The sequence below is a fragment of the Lagenorhynchus albirostris genome, chromosome 8 (genome assembly GCF_949774975.1).
Source record: "Lagenorhynchus albirostris chromosome 8, mLagAlb1.1, whole genome shotgun sequence".
NCBI lineage: Eukaryota > Metazoa > Chordata > Mammalia > Artiodactyla > Delphinidae > Lagenorhynchus > Lagenorhynchus albirostris.
The window spans coordinates 99,180,160-99,196,444 of NC_083102.1; the positions used below are offsets into that span (position 1 = coordinate 99,180,160).

General features: G+C 41.3%; 1 protein-coding gene across 2 annotated transcripts in view; it reads left to right on the plus strand.

Moving 5' to 3' along the window:
* VOPP1 (VOPP1 WW domain binding protein) overlaps nt 1-16,285 on the plus strand; it is a 133,640-nt gene that overhangs the window by 77,667 nt on the left and 39,688 nt on the right. For both annotated transcript variants that reach the window (XM_060157490.1, XM_060157489.1), the window contains exon 2: nt 668-726. In XM_060157490.1, coding sequence (XP_060013473.1) covers nt 668-726 — 59 coding nt within the window. The remainder of the gene's footprint in view (nt 1-667; nt 727-16,285) is intronic.

Sequence of the window (16,285 nt, forward strand, 5' to 3'; positions counted from 1 at the left end):
TCGAGGGTCAGCTGTATTCTGAAATATAAAGGTCTAGAAACGTTAAGACTCTGGGAAATGTCTTTCAAAACCAAAAATTGGGTGAAATCTTTGTAATAATTTACTTCTATCATTCTTTAGATATTTGAAGTATCATAGCATGTGAATTTTTAAGAATGGATTGTTTTTAATCTGCATTTTTAATGAATTATTCATCCCCATTTATTTATTTATTTATTTGGCTGGGCTGGGTCTTAGCTGTGGCACACGGGATCTTCGTTGCAGCCTGCTGGGTCTTTAGTTGCGGCATGCGAACTCTTACTTGCGGCATGTGGGATCTAGTTCCCCGACCAGGGATCGAACCCGGGCCCCGTGCATTGGGAGCACAGAATCTTAGCCACTGGACCACCAGGGAGGTCCCCCCACCCCTTGTATTTAGAGCTATGAAAAGCTAGACAAATTATAGGGAAATAGATGTTTTCCTATGTTTTCTTCTCTTTTAAAAATTTTGAAGAAATAACAAGTCATGTTGGGGATGGATCTCCCTCTAGTTCATCGTCCCCCCAACCCCTGCTTCTCACGCTTTAAGCTGCATTCACTCATCCTTCCTTGTTTCTTTTCATGGGATCGTCTCAACAATATGCAAACTACTTTTCACTGACAAAGCTTTTCTTCCTTCTATTTCCAGTGCACAGAGGCCAAAAAGCATTGCTGGTATTTTGAAGGACTCTATCCAACCTATTACATGTAAGTATTTGCACTTATGTATTGGTTTGATTCGTGGGCACATCTTCCTCTGGGAATTATTTCTTTCAATGGTCACAGGACTGGTGATGGGATGGGGCACGCCCAGCCTCACGAGGCCTCCACCCCACAATGAGCAGGCGACCTCCCTAAGGATGTTCTCCCTGCCCAGACCAGCTGCTCTGAGGACAGCATGGAATTCTGGGTGCTCTGTTCTGTGAGGCATGTTAGCTCGTACATGATTGGTCACAAAGGGCAAAATGTCTGAACGAGGCCAGAGTTATGCTGGTTTATACAAATCTTCCTAGGCAAAGGGAGGAAAGGTAGTGGGAAAGAATTTTGAACTTGAGCAGGACAGGACAAAGTACTTAGCTCAGCTGCTGTGACTGTGAGAGAGAGAGAGAGAGAGGGAGGGAGAGAGAGAGAGAGAGCGAGAGAGACGACAGTGATCACAAGGGTCACCCAGCCTGGCCCCTCCCCAGGCAGGTGCAGTCAGCCTTGTATGGCTCTTGGTTCAGGGCAGGTTATGCCTCTTCCTGTGCCCTCAGCACCTGCCAATATTACTCTTATTAAAGCATTGCCATATTTTCTCCCTGTTGTTTTTCTGTATTTTTAATATCTGCTGTGTTAGCCACTAGCTCTGCTGAGCCACCTGTCTAGGTGGCCAGATTAACTCTCTAGATTATTAATTATTATTTTTGATAGTGTTTTGAAGTTCTGTAAGTTTTGAGTGGAATGAGCCAAATTAATTTTTCCCAGAAACTCTTGTATTGAATTTTGTGAAACATGAGAAATTTCAGTAATGCATATAATTGTGTTATAGAAGAAACACTCTCTTTTCTAGTATATAGGGAGATTGGACAGGAAATACTACACAAAGAGGATTAGTTCTTAATTGGCTAAGATGTATGTTTTTCTTACCTGGCATTCTTGGGGAGTTTTTAATCTCAGAGAGACCAGTGTAGGTGGGGAAGGTTGCTGGGCTGTGAATGGGGACGAAGCACAGGGAAATGGGCAGTTTTCCAGCCTTGGCTTCATATCAACAAGCAGGAGTCCTTACTGCCCTACGTGGTGGGAGTCCTGGCAGAAATCCTCTGCAAGTGCAAAAAGACAAAATCCACTTGGAAGGTAAAGCAGCAGCAAAAGGGCTTCGGTTCTAATTACAGAGTCGTCAGGTTGAAGAAAAATGGTTGTGGGATAAAAGGGAGATGAAAAACTTGGTTCTTAGTACAGTGGGTTTTCCCTGGGAAGCTTTAGTTCTTGATTCAACTTCTTACGCAGGTGTGGCAGGTGTGAATCAACCGTGTCTTCCTTTGAGCTCTTTCTCCAGCTGTTTTGTAGATCAGCTGATGAACCATTTCCTGGTTCTTCAGAGGTTGGTAGTCAGAGGTCCTTGCTGTTCTTGTACTTACTTGCTCGTTTGTTCCTTTATACGTTTATTTATTCACTACATATTTTGAAAGTGTTTTTGCATTGACAGAAAATACAGAGACAAGCCCTGTTTTGTCACTCAGACCTGCTGGTTTGGATTCCTTTCACCTCTCTTCTCTGCTGATAGTGAGGGGAAGGGTCCTAAAAATTAAAAAGTAAAGTCACTCTGCTTTTAGAGTACTGAAGCTCAGTACAAAAGTAACAACAGGTGACATTCATTGAGCACTTAATATAGGCTAGGCAGTTTTACGTCCCTTACATGAATTTATGTCACTTAATCCCCTAGCCATTCCTCTCCTCTCTGTTCCCACTGCCTCCACCTGAGTCCATACCTCTGTCAATGCTCATCTGAAGCACTGTATAAACTCCCCCCGCCCAGTGTTACTGAGCTATAATTGGCATATAACATTGTATAGGTTTAAGGTATATAACGTGATGATTTGATACACTTATATATTACAAAATGATTACCACAATAGCGTTAGCTAACACCTACATCACATCACATAATTACATTTTTTTGGTGATGAGAACATTTAAGATGTACTCTTTTAGTAACTTTAAAGTATATAATAAAGTATTGTTAACTATAATCACCATGCTGTACATTAGAGCCCCAGAACTACTTATTTATCTTATAACTGGAAGTTTGTACTCCTTAACACGTCTCCTCATTCCATGCCCCCTGCCCCAGTCCCTGGTAACCACCATTCTACCCTCTTTTTCTTTTTAATAAATTTATTTATTTATGGCTGCATTGGGTCTTCGTTGCTGCGCACGGGCTTTCTCTAGCTGTGGCGAGCAGGGGCTGCTCTTCATTGCGATGCACGGGCTTCTCCTTGCGGAGCACGGGCTCTAGGCGCACGGGCTTCAGTAGTTGTGGCACTCAGGCTCAGTAGTTGTAGCTCACGGGCTCTAGAGCACAGGCTCAGTAGTTGTGGCGCACAGGCTTAGTTGTTCCGCGGCATGTGGGATCTTCCTGGACCAGGGCTTGAACCCGTGTCCCCTGCATTGGCAGGTGGATTCTTTTTTTTTTTTTTTTTTTTTTTTGTGGTACGCGGGCTTCTCACTGTTGTGGCCTCTCCCGTTGTGGAGCACAGGCTCCGGACGCTCAGGCTCAGCGGCCATGGCTCACGGGCCAGCCACTCTGCGGCATGTGGGATCCTCCTGGACCGGGGCACGAACCTGTGTCCCCTGCATCGGCAGGCAGACTCCCAACCACTGTGCCACCAGGGAAGCCCGGCAGGTGGATTCTTAACCACTGTGCCACCAGGGAAGTCCTACCCTCTTTTTCTAAGAGTTCTGTGTTTTAGATTCCACATGTAAGTGAGATCATAACGATTTATCTTTCTCTGTCTTATTTCGCTTAGCATAATGCCCTCAAAGTCCATCTATGTTGTTGCAAATGGCAGGATTTCCCTCTTTCTCAGGACTGAATAAAATTCCATTGTGTATATATGTACCAGATCGTCTTTATCCATTCATCCACTGACAGACAGGTTGTTTCCATGTCTTGGCTATTGTGAATGATGCTACAATGAACCATAAGATTGCAGATACCTCTTTGAGAACTTGTTTCCACTTCCTTTGCATATACACCCAGAAGTAGAATTGGCAGCTCTATTTTTAATTTTTTGCTGTTCTCCATAGTGGCTGTACCAATTTACATTCCTACCAACAGTGCACAAGGTTCACATTTTTTCCACACCAACACTTACCTTGTCTTTTTGATGATAGCCATTCTAACAAGTGTGAGATGATACCTCTGTATGGTTTTGGTTTGCATTTCCGTGATGATTCGTGATGATTGAGCACATTTTCATGTACCTGTTGGCTGTCTCTGTGTCTTCTTTGGAAAATGATCTGTTCAGTTCCTCTGCCCATTTTTTAATTGGATTATTTGTTTTTTTTGCTGTTGAGTTATATGAGTTCCTTGTATGTTTTAGATATTAATCCCTTATCTGATATATGGTTTGCAAATATTTTCTTCCATTCAGTAGACTGCCTTTTCATTTTGTTGAGTGTTTCTTCTGCTGAACAGAAGTGTTTTAGTTTGATGTAGTCCCTTTTGTTTTTTGTGTTTTTGTTGTTTGTGGTTTTGGTGTCATGTCCAAAGTCATTGCCAAGACCAGTGTTGAGGAGTTTCAGTTTCTTCCCTACAGTTTCTTCTAGGAGTTTTAGATCCATTTCAAGTTAATTTTTGTGAGTGGTATAAGATAGGGGTTCAATTTCATTTTTCTCCATGTGTTTCTTCAGTTTTCCCAGAGCTATTTGTTAAAGAGACTATCTTTCCCCATTGGATGCTTTTGGCTCTTGTGTTAAATATTAGTTGACCTTTTATGCTAGGGTTTATTTCTGGGCTTTTTATTCTGTTCCATTGGTTAGTGTGTCTATATTCATGTCAGTACCAAACTGTTTTATTACTGTAGCTTTGTTGTATAATCTGAAGTCAGGGAGTGTGATACCTCCAGCTTAGTTCTTTTCAGGGTTGCTTTGGCTATTCAAGGTCTTTTGTGATTCCATACAAATTTTAGGATTGTTTTTTCTATTTCTGTAAAAATGCCATTGGAATTTTGATAGGAATTCCAGTGATGTTCTAGATGACTTTATAATGGATCTCCTTTCATTCTCTTCTCCCATCAAGTTCTCACTTCTTTCTAAATTATTGAAAATTTTGTGTCACTCTCCTACTTAAAAACATCAGGAACAAAGTTCAAATCCTTAGCCAACTGTAAACAGGTTTCCATGATACTTGGCTGGTTTTATCTTCTTTATTGTGAGTCCCATGAAGGCAAGGCCCACAGCTTTATTTTAAAAATTTTCTTATTTGTCTTTTTTTTTAAATTGAAGTAAAGTTTATTTACAATGTTGTGTTAGTTTCAGGTGTGCGGCAAAGTGACTCAGTTATATATATATATATATATATATATATATATATATATATATATATAAAGAATATATATTCTTATCAGATTCTTTTCCATTATAGGTTATTACAAGATATTGAACATAGTTCCCTGTACAACAGTAGGTCCTTGCTGTTTATCTGTTTTATCTAGTAGTTGTGCCTGTTAATCGCAAACTCCTAATTTATCCTTCCCCCCTTTCCCCTTTGGTAGCCATAAGTTTGTTCTCTATGTCTGTGAGTATATTTCTGTTTTGTATTAATGAACTTATGTAAGTTCATTTGTATAGTTTTTTAGATTCCACATATAAGTGATATCATGTGATATATGTCTTTCTTTGTCTGATTTACTTCAGCTTAGTATGATAATCTCTGGGTCCACCCATGTTGCTGCAAATGGCATTATTTCATTCTTTTTAAAAAATTTTTGTTGAAGTATACTTGATTTACAATGTTGTGTTAATTTCTGCTGTACAGCAAAGTGATTCAATTATACATATATATATTCCTTTTTATATTCTTTTCCATTATGGTTTATCACAAGATATTGAATGTAGTTCCCTGTGCTATATGGTAGGACCTTGTTGTTTACCTATCCTGTATATTATAGCATCTGCTAATCCCAAACTCCCAACCCTTCCCTCCCCCGCCCCTCCCCTTGGCAACCACAAGTCTGTTCTCTGTGTCTGTTTCTGTTTTGTAGATATGTTCATTTGTGTTGTATTTTAGATTCCACATAAAAATGATATATGGTATTTGTCTCTTTCTGACTTATTTTGCTTAGTATGATAATCTCTAGGTCCATTCATGTTGCTGCAAATGGCATTATTTCATTCTTTTTTATGGCTGAGAAATATTCCATTGTATATATGTACTACATCTTCCTTATCCATTCATCTGGTGATAGACATTTAGGTTGCTTCCATGTCTTAGCTACTGTACATACTGCTGCAATGAACACTGGGGTGCATGTTTGAAATAGAGCTTTTGTCTTTTCTGGATATATGCCCAGGAGTGGGATTGCAGGATCGTACGGTAGCTCTATTTTTAGTTTTTTAAGGAACCTCCATACTGTTCTCCATAGTGGCTGCACCAATTTACATTCCCACCAACAGTGGAGGAGGGTTCCCTTTTCTCCACACCCTCTCCAGCATTTATTGTTTGTACACTTTCTGATGATGGCCATCTTGACTGGTGTAAGTTGGTACCTCATTGTAGTTTTGATTTGCATTTCTCTAATAATTAGCAATGTTAAGCTTCTTTTCATGTCCCTATTAGGGCCCACAACTTTCAAATGAACTCTCAATGCTAGGACAGTGCCTGGCACACAGGGGACATCCCTGAATGTTAAGTGGATTTGAGTGGATGCTTTTCCATCCAGTCACCACCACTGGTCAGCATTGGCTCTGCTGGTTCCTCTCAGGCATTTCCACGTTCTCTGCTGGGCAGGGTCCTAAGTTCCTCCTTCCTAATTGGCTCTGATATAGCATCTTAGAGGGTCTTCACACAGTGTTGTGTGTCCATTGAGGGCTTCTGAGATTGGGCCTTGATGTGTGCATCTGTTTGGCCTCAGTGTGTGGCATAGTACGTGGCACGGTGCATGGCACTCAATGCTTGTCTTCACGTTTGCAGTTTGTTTACTACCAGCTTGTTTTGCCCTGATTTCATTTCCCATATTCTGGAAACTTGTCCTTAAATAGATCTTTAAGTGTTCTGGGGTCCAGAAGATCAGGGGTCAAATATTTGCTCTATTACTTTTTTACAAAACTGAGATGAAACTTACCACAAAAAAAGAAAATTACAGGCCAATATCACTGATGAACATAGGTACAAAAATCCTTGACAAAATACAAGCAAACTTAATCCAACAGTACATTAAAAGGATCATACACTGGGTTCAAGATGGCGGAGTAAAAGGACGTGCTCTCACTCCCTCTTGTAGCAACACCAGAATTACAACTAACTGCTGAACAATCATCAACAGGAAGACACTGGAACTCAGCAAAAAGGATACCCCACATCCAAAGACAAAGGAGTAGCCACAATGAGACACCAGTAGGAGGGGCGCAATCACAATAAAATCAAATCCCATAACTGCTGGGTGGGTGACTCACAAACTGGAGAACACTTATACCACAGAAGTCCACCCACTGGAGTGAAGGTTCTGAGCCCCACGTCAGGCTTCCCAACCTTGGGGCCTGGCAATGGGAGGAGAAATTCCTAGAGAATCAGACTTTGAAGGCTAGGGGGATTTGATTGCAAGATTTCTACAAGACTGGGGGAAACAGAGACTCCACTCTTGGAGGGCACACACAAAGTAGTGTATGCATCGGGACCCAGGGGAAGGAGCAGTGACCCCATAGTAGACTGAACCAGACATACCTGCTAGTGTTGGAGGGTCTCCTGCAGAGGCGGGGTATGGCTGTGTGTCACCGTGAGGACAAGGACACTGGCAGCAGAAGTTCTGGGAAGTACTCCTTGGCATGAGCCCTCCCAGATTCCACCATTAGCCCCACCAAAGAGCCCAGGTAGGCTCCAGTGTTGGGTTGTCTCAGGCCAAAAAACCAACAGGGAGGGAACCCAGCCCCACCCATCAGCAGACAAGTGGATTAAAGTTTTACTTAGCTCTGCCCACCAAAGCAACAGCCAGCTCTACCCACCACCAGTCCCTCCCATCAGGTAACTTGCGCAAGCCTCTTAGATAGCCTCATCCACCACAGGGCAGACAGCAGAAGCAAGAAGAACTACACTCCTGCAGCCTGTGGAATGAAAACCACATTCACAGAAAGATAGACAAGATGAAAAGGCAGAGGGCTATGTACCAGACGAAGGAACAAGATAAAACCCCAGAAAAACAACGAAATGAAGTGAAGATAGGCAACCTTCCAGAAAAAGAATTCAGAATAATGATAGTGAAGGTGATCCAGGACCTTGGAAAAAGAATGGAGGCAAAGATCGAGAAGATGGAAGAAATGTTTAACAAAGAGCTAGAAGAATTAAAGAACAAACAAACAGATGAACAACACAATAACTGAAATGAAAACTACACTAGAAGGAATAGCAGAATAACTGAGGCAGAAGAACGGATAAGTGACCTGGAAGACAGAATGGTGGAATTCAGTGCTGCAGAGCAGAATAAAGAAAAAAGAATGAAAAGAAATGAAGACAGCCTAAGAGACCTCTGGGACAACATTAAATGCAACAACATTCACATTATAGGGGTCCCAGAAGGAGAAGAGAGAGAGAGAAAGGACCCGAGAAAATATTTGAAGAGATTATAGTCGAAAACTTCCCTAACATGGGAAAGGAAATAGCCACCTAAGTCCAGGAAGTACAGAGTCCCATACAGGATGAACCCAAGGAGAAACACGCTGAGACACATAGTAATCAAATTGGCAAAAATTAAAGACAAAGAAAAATTATTGAAAGCAACAAGGGAAAAATGACAAATAATATACAAGGGAACTCCCATAAGGTTAACAGCTGATTACTCAGCAGAAACTCTACAAGCCAGAAGGGAGTGGCATGATATACTTAAAGTGATGAAAGGGAAGAACCTACAACAAAGATTACTCTACCCAGCAAGGATCTCATTCAGATTCGATGGAGAAATCAAAAGCTTTACAGACAAGCAAAAGCTGAGAGAATTCAGCACCACCAAACCAGCTCTACAACAAATGCTAAAGGAACTTCTCTAAGTGGGAAACACAAGAGAAGAAAAGGACCTACAAAAACAAACCCACAACAGTTAAGAAAATCGTAATAGGAACATACATATTGATAATTACCTTAAATGTGAATGGATTAAATGCTCCCACCAAAAGACACAGGCTTGCTGAATGGATACAAAAACAAGACCCATATATATGCTGTCTACAAGAGACCCACTTCAGAGCTAGGGACACATTCAGACTGAAAGTGAGGAGATGGAAAAAGATATTCCATGCAAATGGAAATCAAAAGAAAGCTGGAGTAGCAATACTTATATCAGATAAAATAGACTTTAAAATAAAGAATGTTACAAGAGACAAGGAAGGACACTACATAATGATCAAGGGATCAATCCAAGAAGAAGATATAACAAATAGAAATATATATACACCCAACATAGGAGCACCTCAATATATAAGGCAACTGCTAACAGCTCTAAAAGAGGAAATCAACAGTAACACAATAATAGTGGGGGACTTTAACACCTCACTTACACCAATGGACAGATCATCCAAACAGAAAATTAATAAGGAAACACAAGCTTTAAATGACACAATAAACTGGACGGATTTAATTGTTAGTTATAGGACATTCCATCCAAAAACCGCAGATTATACTTTCTTCTCAAGTGCACATGGAACATTCTCCAGGATAGATCACATCTTGGGTCACAAATTAAGCCTCAGTAAATTTAAGACAATTGAAATCATATCAAGCATCTTTTGTGACCACAACGCTATGAGATTAGAAATCAGTTACAGGGAAAAAAACGTAAAAAGCACAAACACATGGAGGCCAAACAATACTAAATAACTTACTAAATACTAAAAAACTTACTAAATAACCAAGAGATCACTGAAGAAATCAAAGAGGAAATCAAAAAATACCTAGAGATACCTATCAGTTACAGGGAAAAAAACGTAAAAAGCACAAACACATGGAGGCCAAACAATACTAAATAACTTACTAAATACTAAAAAACTTACTAAATAACCAAGAGATCACTGAAGAAATCAAAGAGGAAATCAAAAAATACCTAGAGACAAATGACAATGAAAACACAACGATACAAAACCTATGGGATGCAGCAAAAGCAGTTCTAAGAGGGAAGTTTGTAGCTATACAAGCCTACTTCAAGAAACAAGAAAAATCTCAAATAAACAATCTAACATCACACCTAAAGGAACTAGAGAAAGAAGAACAAACAAAATCCAAAGTTAGTAGAAGGAAAAAAATCATAAAGATCAGAGCAGAAATAAATGAATTAGAAACAAAGAAAACAATGGCAAAGATCAATAAAACTAAAAGCTGGTTCTTTGAGAAGATAAACAAAGTTGATAAACCATTAGCCAGACTAATCAAGAGGGAGAGGACTCAAATCAATAAAATTACAAATGAAAAAGAAGAAATCACAACTGACACTGCAGAAATACAAAGGATTATAAGAGATTACTACAAATAACTCTATGCCAATAAAATGTATAACCTGGAAGAAATGGACAAATTCTTAGAAAGGTATAACCTTCCAAGACTGAACCAGGAAGAAATAGAAAATATGAACAGACCAATCACAAGTAATGAAATTCAAACTGTGATTAAAAATCTTCCAACAAACTAAAGTCCAGGACCGGATGGCTTCACAGGTGAATTCTATCAAACATTTAGAGAAGAGCTAACACCCATCCTTCTCAAACTCTTCCCAAAAACTGCAGAGGAAGGAAAACTCCCAAACTCATTCTATGAGGCCACCACCACCGTAAAACCAAAACCAGACCAAGATACTACTAAAAAAGAAAATTACAGACCAATATCACTGATGAATATAGATGCAAAAATCCTCAACAAAATATTAGCAAACAAAATCCAACAACACATTAAAAGGATCATACACCATGATCAAGTGGGATTAATCCCAGGGATGCAAGGATTCTTCAATATATGCAAATCAATCAATGTGATACACCATATTAACAAATTGAAGAAGAAAAACCATATGATCATCTCAATAGATGCAGAAAAAGCTTTTGACAAAATTCAACACCCATTTATGATAAAAACTCTCCAGAAAGTGGGCATAGAGGGAACCTACCTCAACATAATAAAGGCCCTGTATGACAAACCCATAGCAAACATCATTCTCAATGGTGAAAAACTGAAAGCATTTCCTCTAAGATCAGGAACAAGACAAGGATGTCCACTCTCACCACTATTATTCAACATAGTTTTGGAAGTCCTAGTCATAGCAATCAGAGAATAAAAAGAAATAAAAGGAATCCAAATTGGAAAAGAAGAAGTAAAACTGTCACTGTTTGCAGATGACATGATACTATACATAGAGAATCCTAAAGATGCCACCAGAAAATTACTAGAGCTAATCAATGAATTTGGTAAAGTTGCAGGATACAAAATTAATGCACAGAAATCTTTGGCATTCCTAAACACTAATGATGAAAAATCTAGAAGAGAAATTAAGGAAACACTCCCATTTACCATTGCAACAAAAAGAATAAAATACCTAGGAATAAACCTACCTAGGGAGACAAAAGACCTGTATGCAGAAAACTATAAGACACTGTTGAAAGAAATTAAAGATGATACCAACAGATGGAGAGATATTCCATGTTCTTGGATTGGAAGAATCAACATTGTTAAAATGACTATACTACCCAAAGCAATCTACAGATTCAATGCAATCCCTATCAAATTACCAATGGCATTTTTTTTTATAGAACTAGAACAAAAAAATCTTAAAATTTGTATGGAGACACAAAAGACCCCGAACAGCCAAATCAGTCTTGAGGGGAAAAAATGGAGTTGGAGGAATCAGACTCCCTGACTTCAGACTATACTACAAAGCTACAGCAATCAAGACAATATGGTACTGGCACAAAAACAGAAATATAGATCAATGGAACAGGATAGAAAGCCCAGAGATAAACCCACACACCTATGGTCAACTAATCTATACAAAGGAGGCAAGGATATACAATGGAGAAAAGACAGTCTCTTCAATAAGTGGTGCTGGGAAAACTGGACAGCTACGTGTAAAAGAATGAAATTAGAACACTCCCCAACACCATACACAAAAATAAACTCAAAATGGATTAGAGACCTAAATGTAAGACCGGACACTATGAAACTCTTAGAGGAAAACATAGGAAGAACACTCTTTGACATAAATCATAGCAGGATCTTTTTTGATCCACCTCCTAGAGTAATGGAAATAAAACCAAAAATAAACAAATGGGACCTAATGAAACTTTAAAACTTTTGCAAAGCAAAGGAAACTACAAGGAAGACGAAAAGACAACCCTCAGAATGGGAAAAAATATTTGCAAACAAATCAACGGACAAAGGATTAATCTCCAAAATATATAAACAACTCATGATGCTCAATATTAAAAAAACAAACAACCCAATCAAAACATGGGCAGAAGACCTAAATAGGCATTTCTCCAAAGAGGACATACAGATGGCCAAGAAGCACATGAAAAGCTGCTCAACATCACTAATTATTAGAGAAATGCAAATCAAAACTACAATGAAGTATCACCTCACACCAGTTAGAATGGGCATCATCAGAAAATCTACAAACAACAAATGCTAGAGAGGGTGTGGAGAAAAGGGAACCCTCCTACACTGTTGCTGATAATGTAAATTGGTGCAGCCACTGTGGAGAACAGTATGGAGGTTCTTTAAACACTAAAAATAAAACTACAACATTATCCTGCAACCCTACTTCTGGGCATATACCCAGAAAAGATGAAAACTCTAATTTAAAAGATACATGCACCCCAATGTTCGTTGCAGCATTACTTACAATAGCTAAGACATGGAACCAACCTAAATGTCCATCAACGGAGGAATAGATAAAGGAGATGTGGTGTATATATATATATATATACACCACATACATAATGGAATATTACTCAGCCATAAAAAAGAATGAAATTATGCCATTTGTGGCAACATGGATGGACCTGGAGATTATCATACTACTAAGTGAAGTAAGCCAGACAGAGAAAGACAACTATCATATGATTATCACTTATATGTGGAATATAAAAGAAAGATACAAATGAACTTATATACAAAACAGAAATAGACCCACAGACTTAGAAAACAAACTTACGGTTACCAAAGGGGGAAGGTAGGGGGAGGGATAAATTAGGAGTTTGGGACTATCATACACACACTGCTATATATAAACTAGATAAACAACAGGGACCTACTTTATAGCACAGGCAACTCTACTCAATATTTTACAATAACCTATAAGGGAAAAGATTCTGAAAAAGAATATATATATATTTATATATATGTGTGTGTGTGTGTATTGTGTATATATATATATACATATATACACACACACATATATGCATAACAATCACTTTGCTGTACACCTGAAACACAACATTGTAAATCAACTATAGTTCAATTAAAAAAAAAAAGAACAGGTGAAATTTACATAACAGAATGAACCATTTTGAAGTGAACAGCGCGGTGGCATTGTAGTTCGGGGCCTGTGCATGGCCAGCACTGAAATCATATGCAGATGTATACACACCCAAGTGTAGCTTGCATCTGTGCTGTGTATGCACACAAGGTTGGTTCTTACACAAACCGACCTTGCCACTTGCCTCCACCCTTGAGGCGTGTTGATGTCCTGACACACCCACGGGCTCAGTGTGCTGCTGGCAGAAGAGCTGCTTTTTACCGTCTGTTCCATTTAGCATGTGAAAGCTCATCTCCCGGCTTTCCATCAAGCTGGGGCAATGGAGTGCTTATATCCAAGGGGAGTCAGGAGCAGTGACTTAGATGTATTCTACTCTGTCCCAGCTTTCGTCGCTCAAGGATCGATTTGCTGCAGGCTAGATACCAGCCGCAGACCGATCACAACCTAGGCTAGAAGCACTTGCGCCTGTGTGTCGTTCCCGGAAGCCAACCCCATCGTGGTTTCTGTGGACGTGGCACAGATGGTGGTGCAGGTAAAGGAGACTCGCTTACAGCTCAGGCTTGCCCTTGCTGGGGGCCTGGGCATCAAGGTCCAGCACTGTGGTCTGCATGGCACACCAGTCCTGCCTCTGGACACACGTCCGGTGCCACGTGCTTACTGCTCGAGGAGCCGGATGCTACACCTCCTTCGTTCAATCCCCCGATGCCTGTTGGGTGTCTGCCACATGCCGGCTGTTGGGGTCCGGTGGTGCAGGTCAGGGGTGGTACTGTGCCCCAGGGAGCTGGGACACAATAATGTGTGACCGACCAGTTAATATTTTGAAGCACCTTTAACATTAAATTGAAAAATCATGAGTTATGACAGATCTCATTTAACAAATATATTCCTGGTATATTCTACCTTCCATTTCTTCTTGGCAAAGTGCTTTGTGTAAGATTCTCCTAGATAGATAATTCCTAAAAGATATGTTGACTCAAGATGGTATTTTTATTCTGTTTGAGGGTTCCCCCCTGTGGAAAAACATGTTACAAACAACACCTCTGTTTTGTGCTTATAACTTACCACGGAGCACACTGGGGAGAGAACATGCAGGTCATACACTTGTTTTACAGATTTTACTCTTGCTTTTGAAATCTAATTTCATTTGACTCACCAGAAGTCCCAGAAGTAGACACTCCTTCTGCTTCCTTTGTCTGTCTTCATGTTCCTGAATTTCATTCTAGCATTGTAGTCATCAAGCTACTAGAGGCTAATTTTTTTAAAAAGATAATTAGGTTTCCACTGTAGCTACCTGGACGTGTAAAATGACTCTCCCCTGATTGGTTTGTTGATCCAAACTATATCTCTGTCTGCCCTCTCCCTTCATCAAGGTTTTTGATTTCTTTAATTTTTTCATTTATGGAATATGTATATGTACAAGCAAAATGTATTCTCATTTTTGAAGAAAAAGTCCCTTTGGAATCTGAACAGAGAAGCAACACATATTTCAACCCTCTTTCCTATGATTTTTTTCTTTCCATCTGTCCTTCACTACCTTTCTTTCCTATCTACGGTCTGAGCTTTCAAAAGCTTTTAATTGAAATGTACCTTTTCTTTTTTTTTGGCTGTGTTGGGTCTTCGTTGCTGCGCACGGGCTTTCTCTAGTTGCGGCGAGTGGGGGCTACTCTTCCTTGCAGTGCGTGGGCTTCTCATTGCAGTGGCTTCCCTTGTTGCAGGGCACGGGCTCTAGGCGCGCAGGCTTCAGTAGTTGCAGCATGGGGGCTCAGTAGTTGTGGCTCACGGGCTCAGTAGTTGTGGCTCACGGGCTGTAGAGTGCAGGTTTCAGTAGTTGTGGCTCGTGGGCTCAGTAGTTGTGGCTCATGGGTTCTAGAGTGCAGGCTTCAGTAGTTGTGGCTCGTGGGCTCAGTAGTTGTGGCTCGTGGGCTTTAGAGCACAGGCTCAGTAGTTGTGGCACACAGGCTTAGTTGTTCTGCAGCATGTGGGATTTTCCCGGACCAGGGCTCGAACCCGTGTCCTCTGCATTGGCAGGCAGATTCTTAACCTGCACCACCAGGGAAGTCCTAAAATGTACGTTTTTTGTGCTTTGGTTCTGGGCTTACTAGATACATCCTCTTAGCAACAGTGTGATTTAAAAATAGCAGGGAGGTCACGTGGCCTCACCAGTCCCGTCCCTTTGCTTTCATTCTCGACTTGAGTTGTTCTTGGGCCAAGGACTTGCTCATTCAGCCCCTCTGTCTGCTGCAGGGGCGGGTGAGGTGAGCAGATGGGGACGGGCCTGCTGAGGAGCCCTTGCCACTGGCCGCGCAGGGCTGCACATGTCTGCAGGGCCTGGCTTCCTTCCTGTGTGTTCAGAGTCCAGAGGGCACTGCAGACCAAGGTGGCAGTTGTCAGGGAAGAGTCCCAGTGCAGTGTCACATCCTGGAGCACTTCGATGCCCTGGTGGCTGGCGGGAGCGCCTGTCCTGCTGGGAGGTGCACCCCGGGCTCCGCTCCTGCGTGTGCAGGAGGGCAGGCACGGGGCACAGGGCTGGCTCTGCTCCAGCTGCTCTCACCAGCAGACCCCTTGGCCTCTACGCCTTGGTTCTTGGGGTCCCGTGGCTGTGGTCATGGTCACTACCACATTCAGTTTCTGAGAGGGTAGATACTGCCCTGCGCGTCCTTAGCGTCTATAATCATCACTGATATTTGCAGTTTCCTGGTGGCTTGGAGAGGGTCAGTGGGTCTGTGTCCAGAGGTGACCAGATGGGGCCCCTGACTTTAGATGTGGGCACTGCTGCCCCAGAGAGAGGCAGGAGGGCTGGGCGAACCTGCCTCACTGTGGGGTACAATCCTGGTGACTCTGGGAGGGCCCTTCCGCTTGTCTCCAGTGTCCAGAGGGGCCCTGGTGGACCACCACGGCCACAGTCGACCCCCTTGTGGGCAGAGGGGGCCTCTCAGGTCAGGAACAGTGTCTCTCTGTCGATGAGAAATGTCATGCTTTCTGCTGAGATCTGTAGCCCCGAGGCTCGCTTGCCCACAGCCGCCGTCCGCGGAAGGATGTGAGTGTCCAAGGGCAGAGGT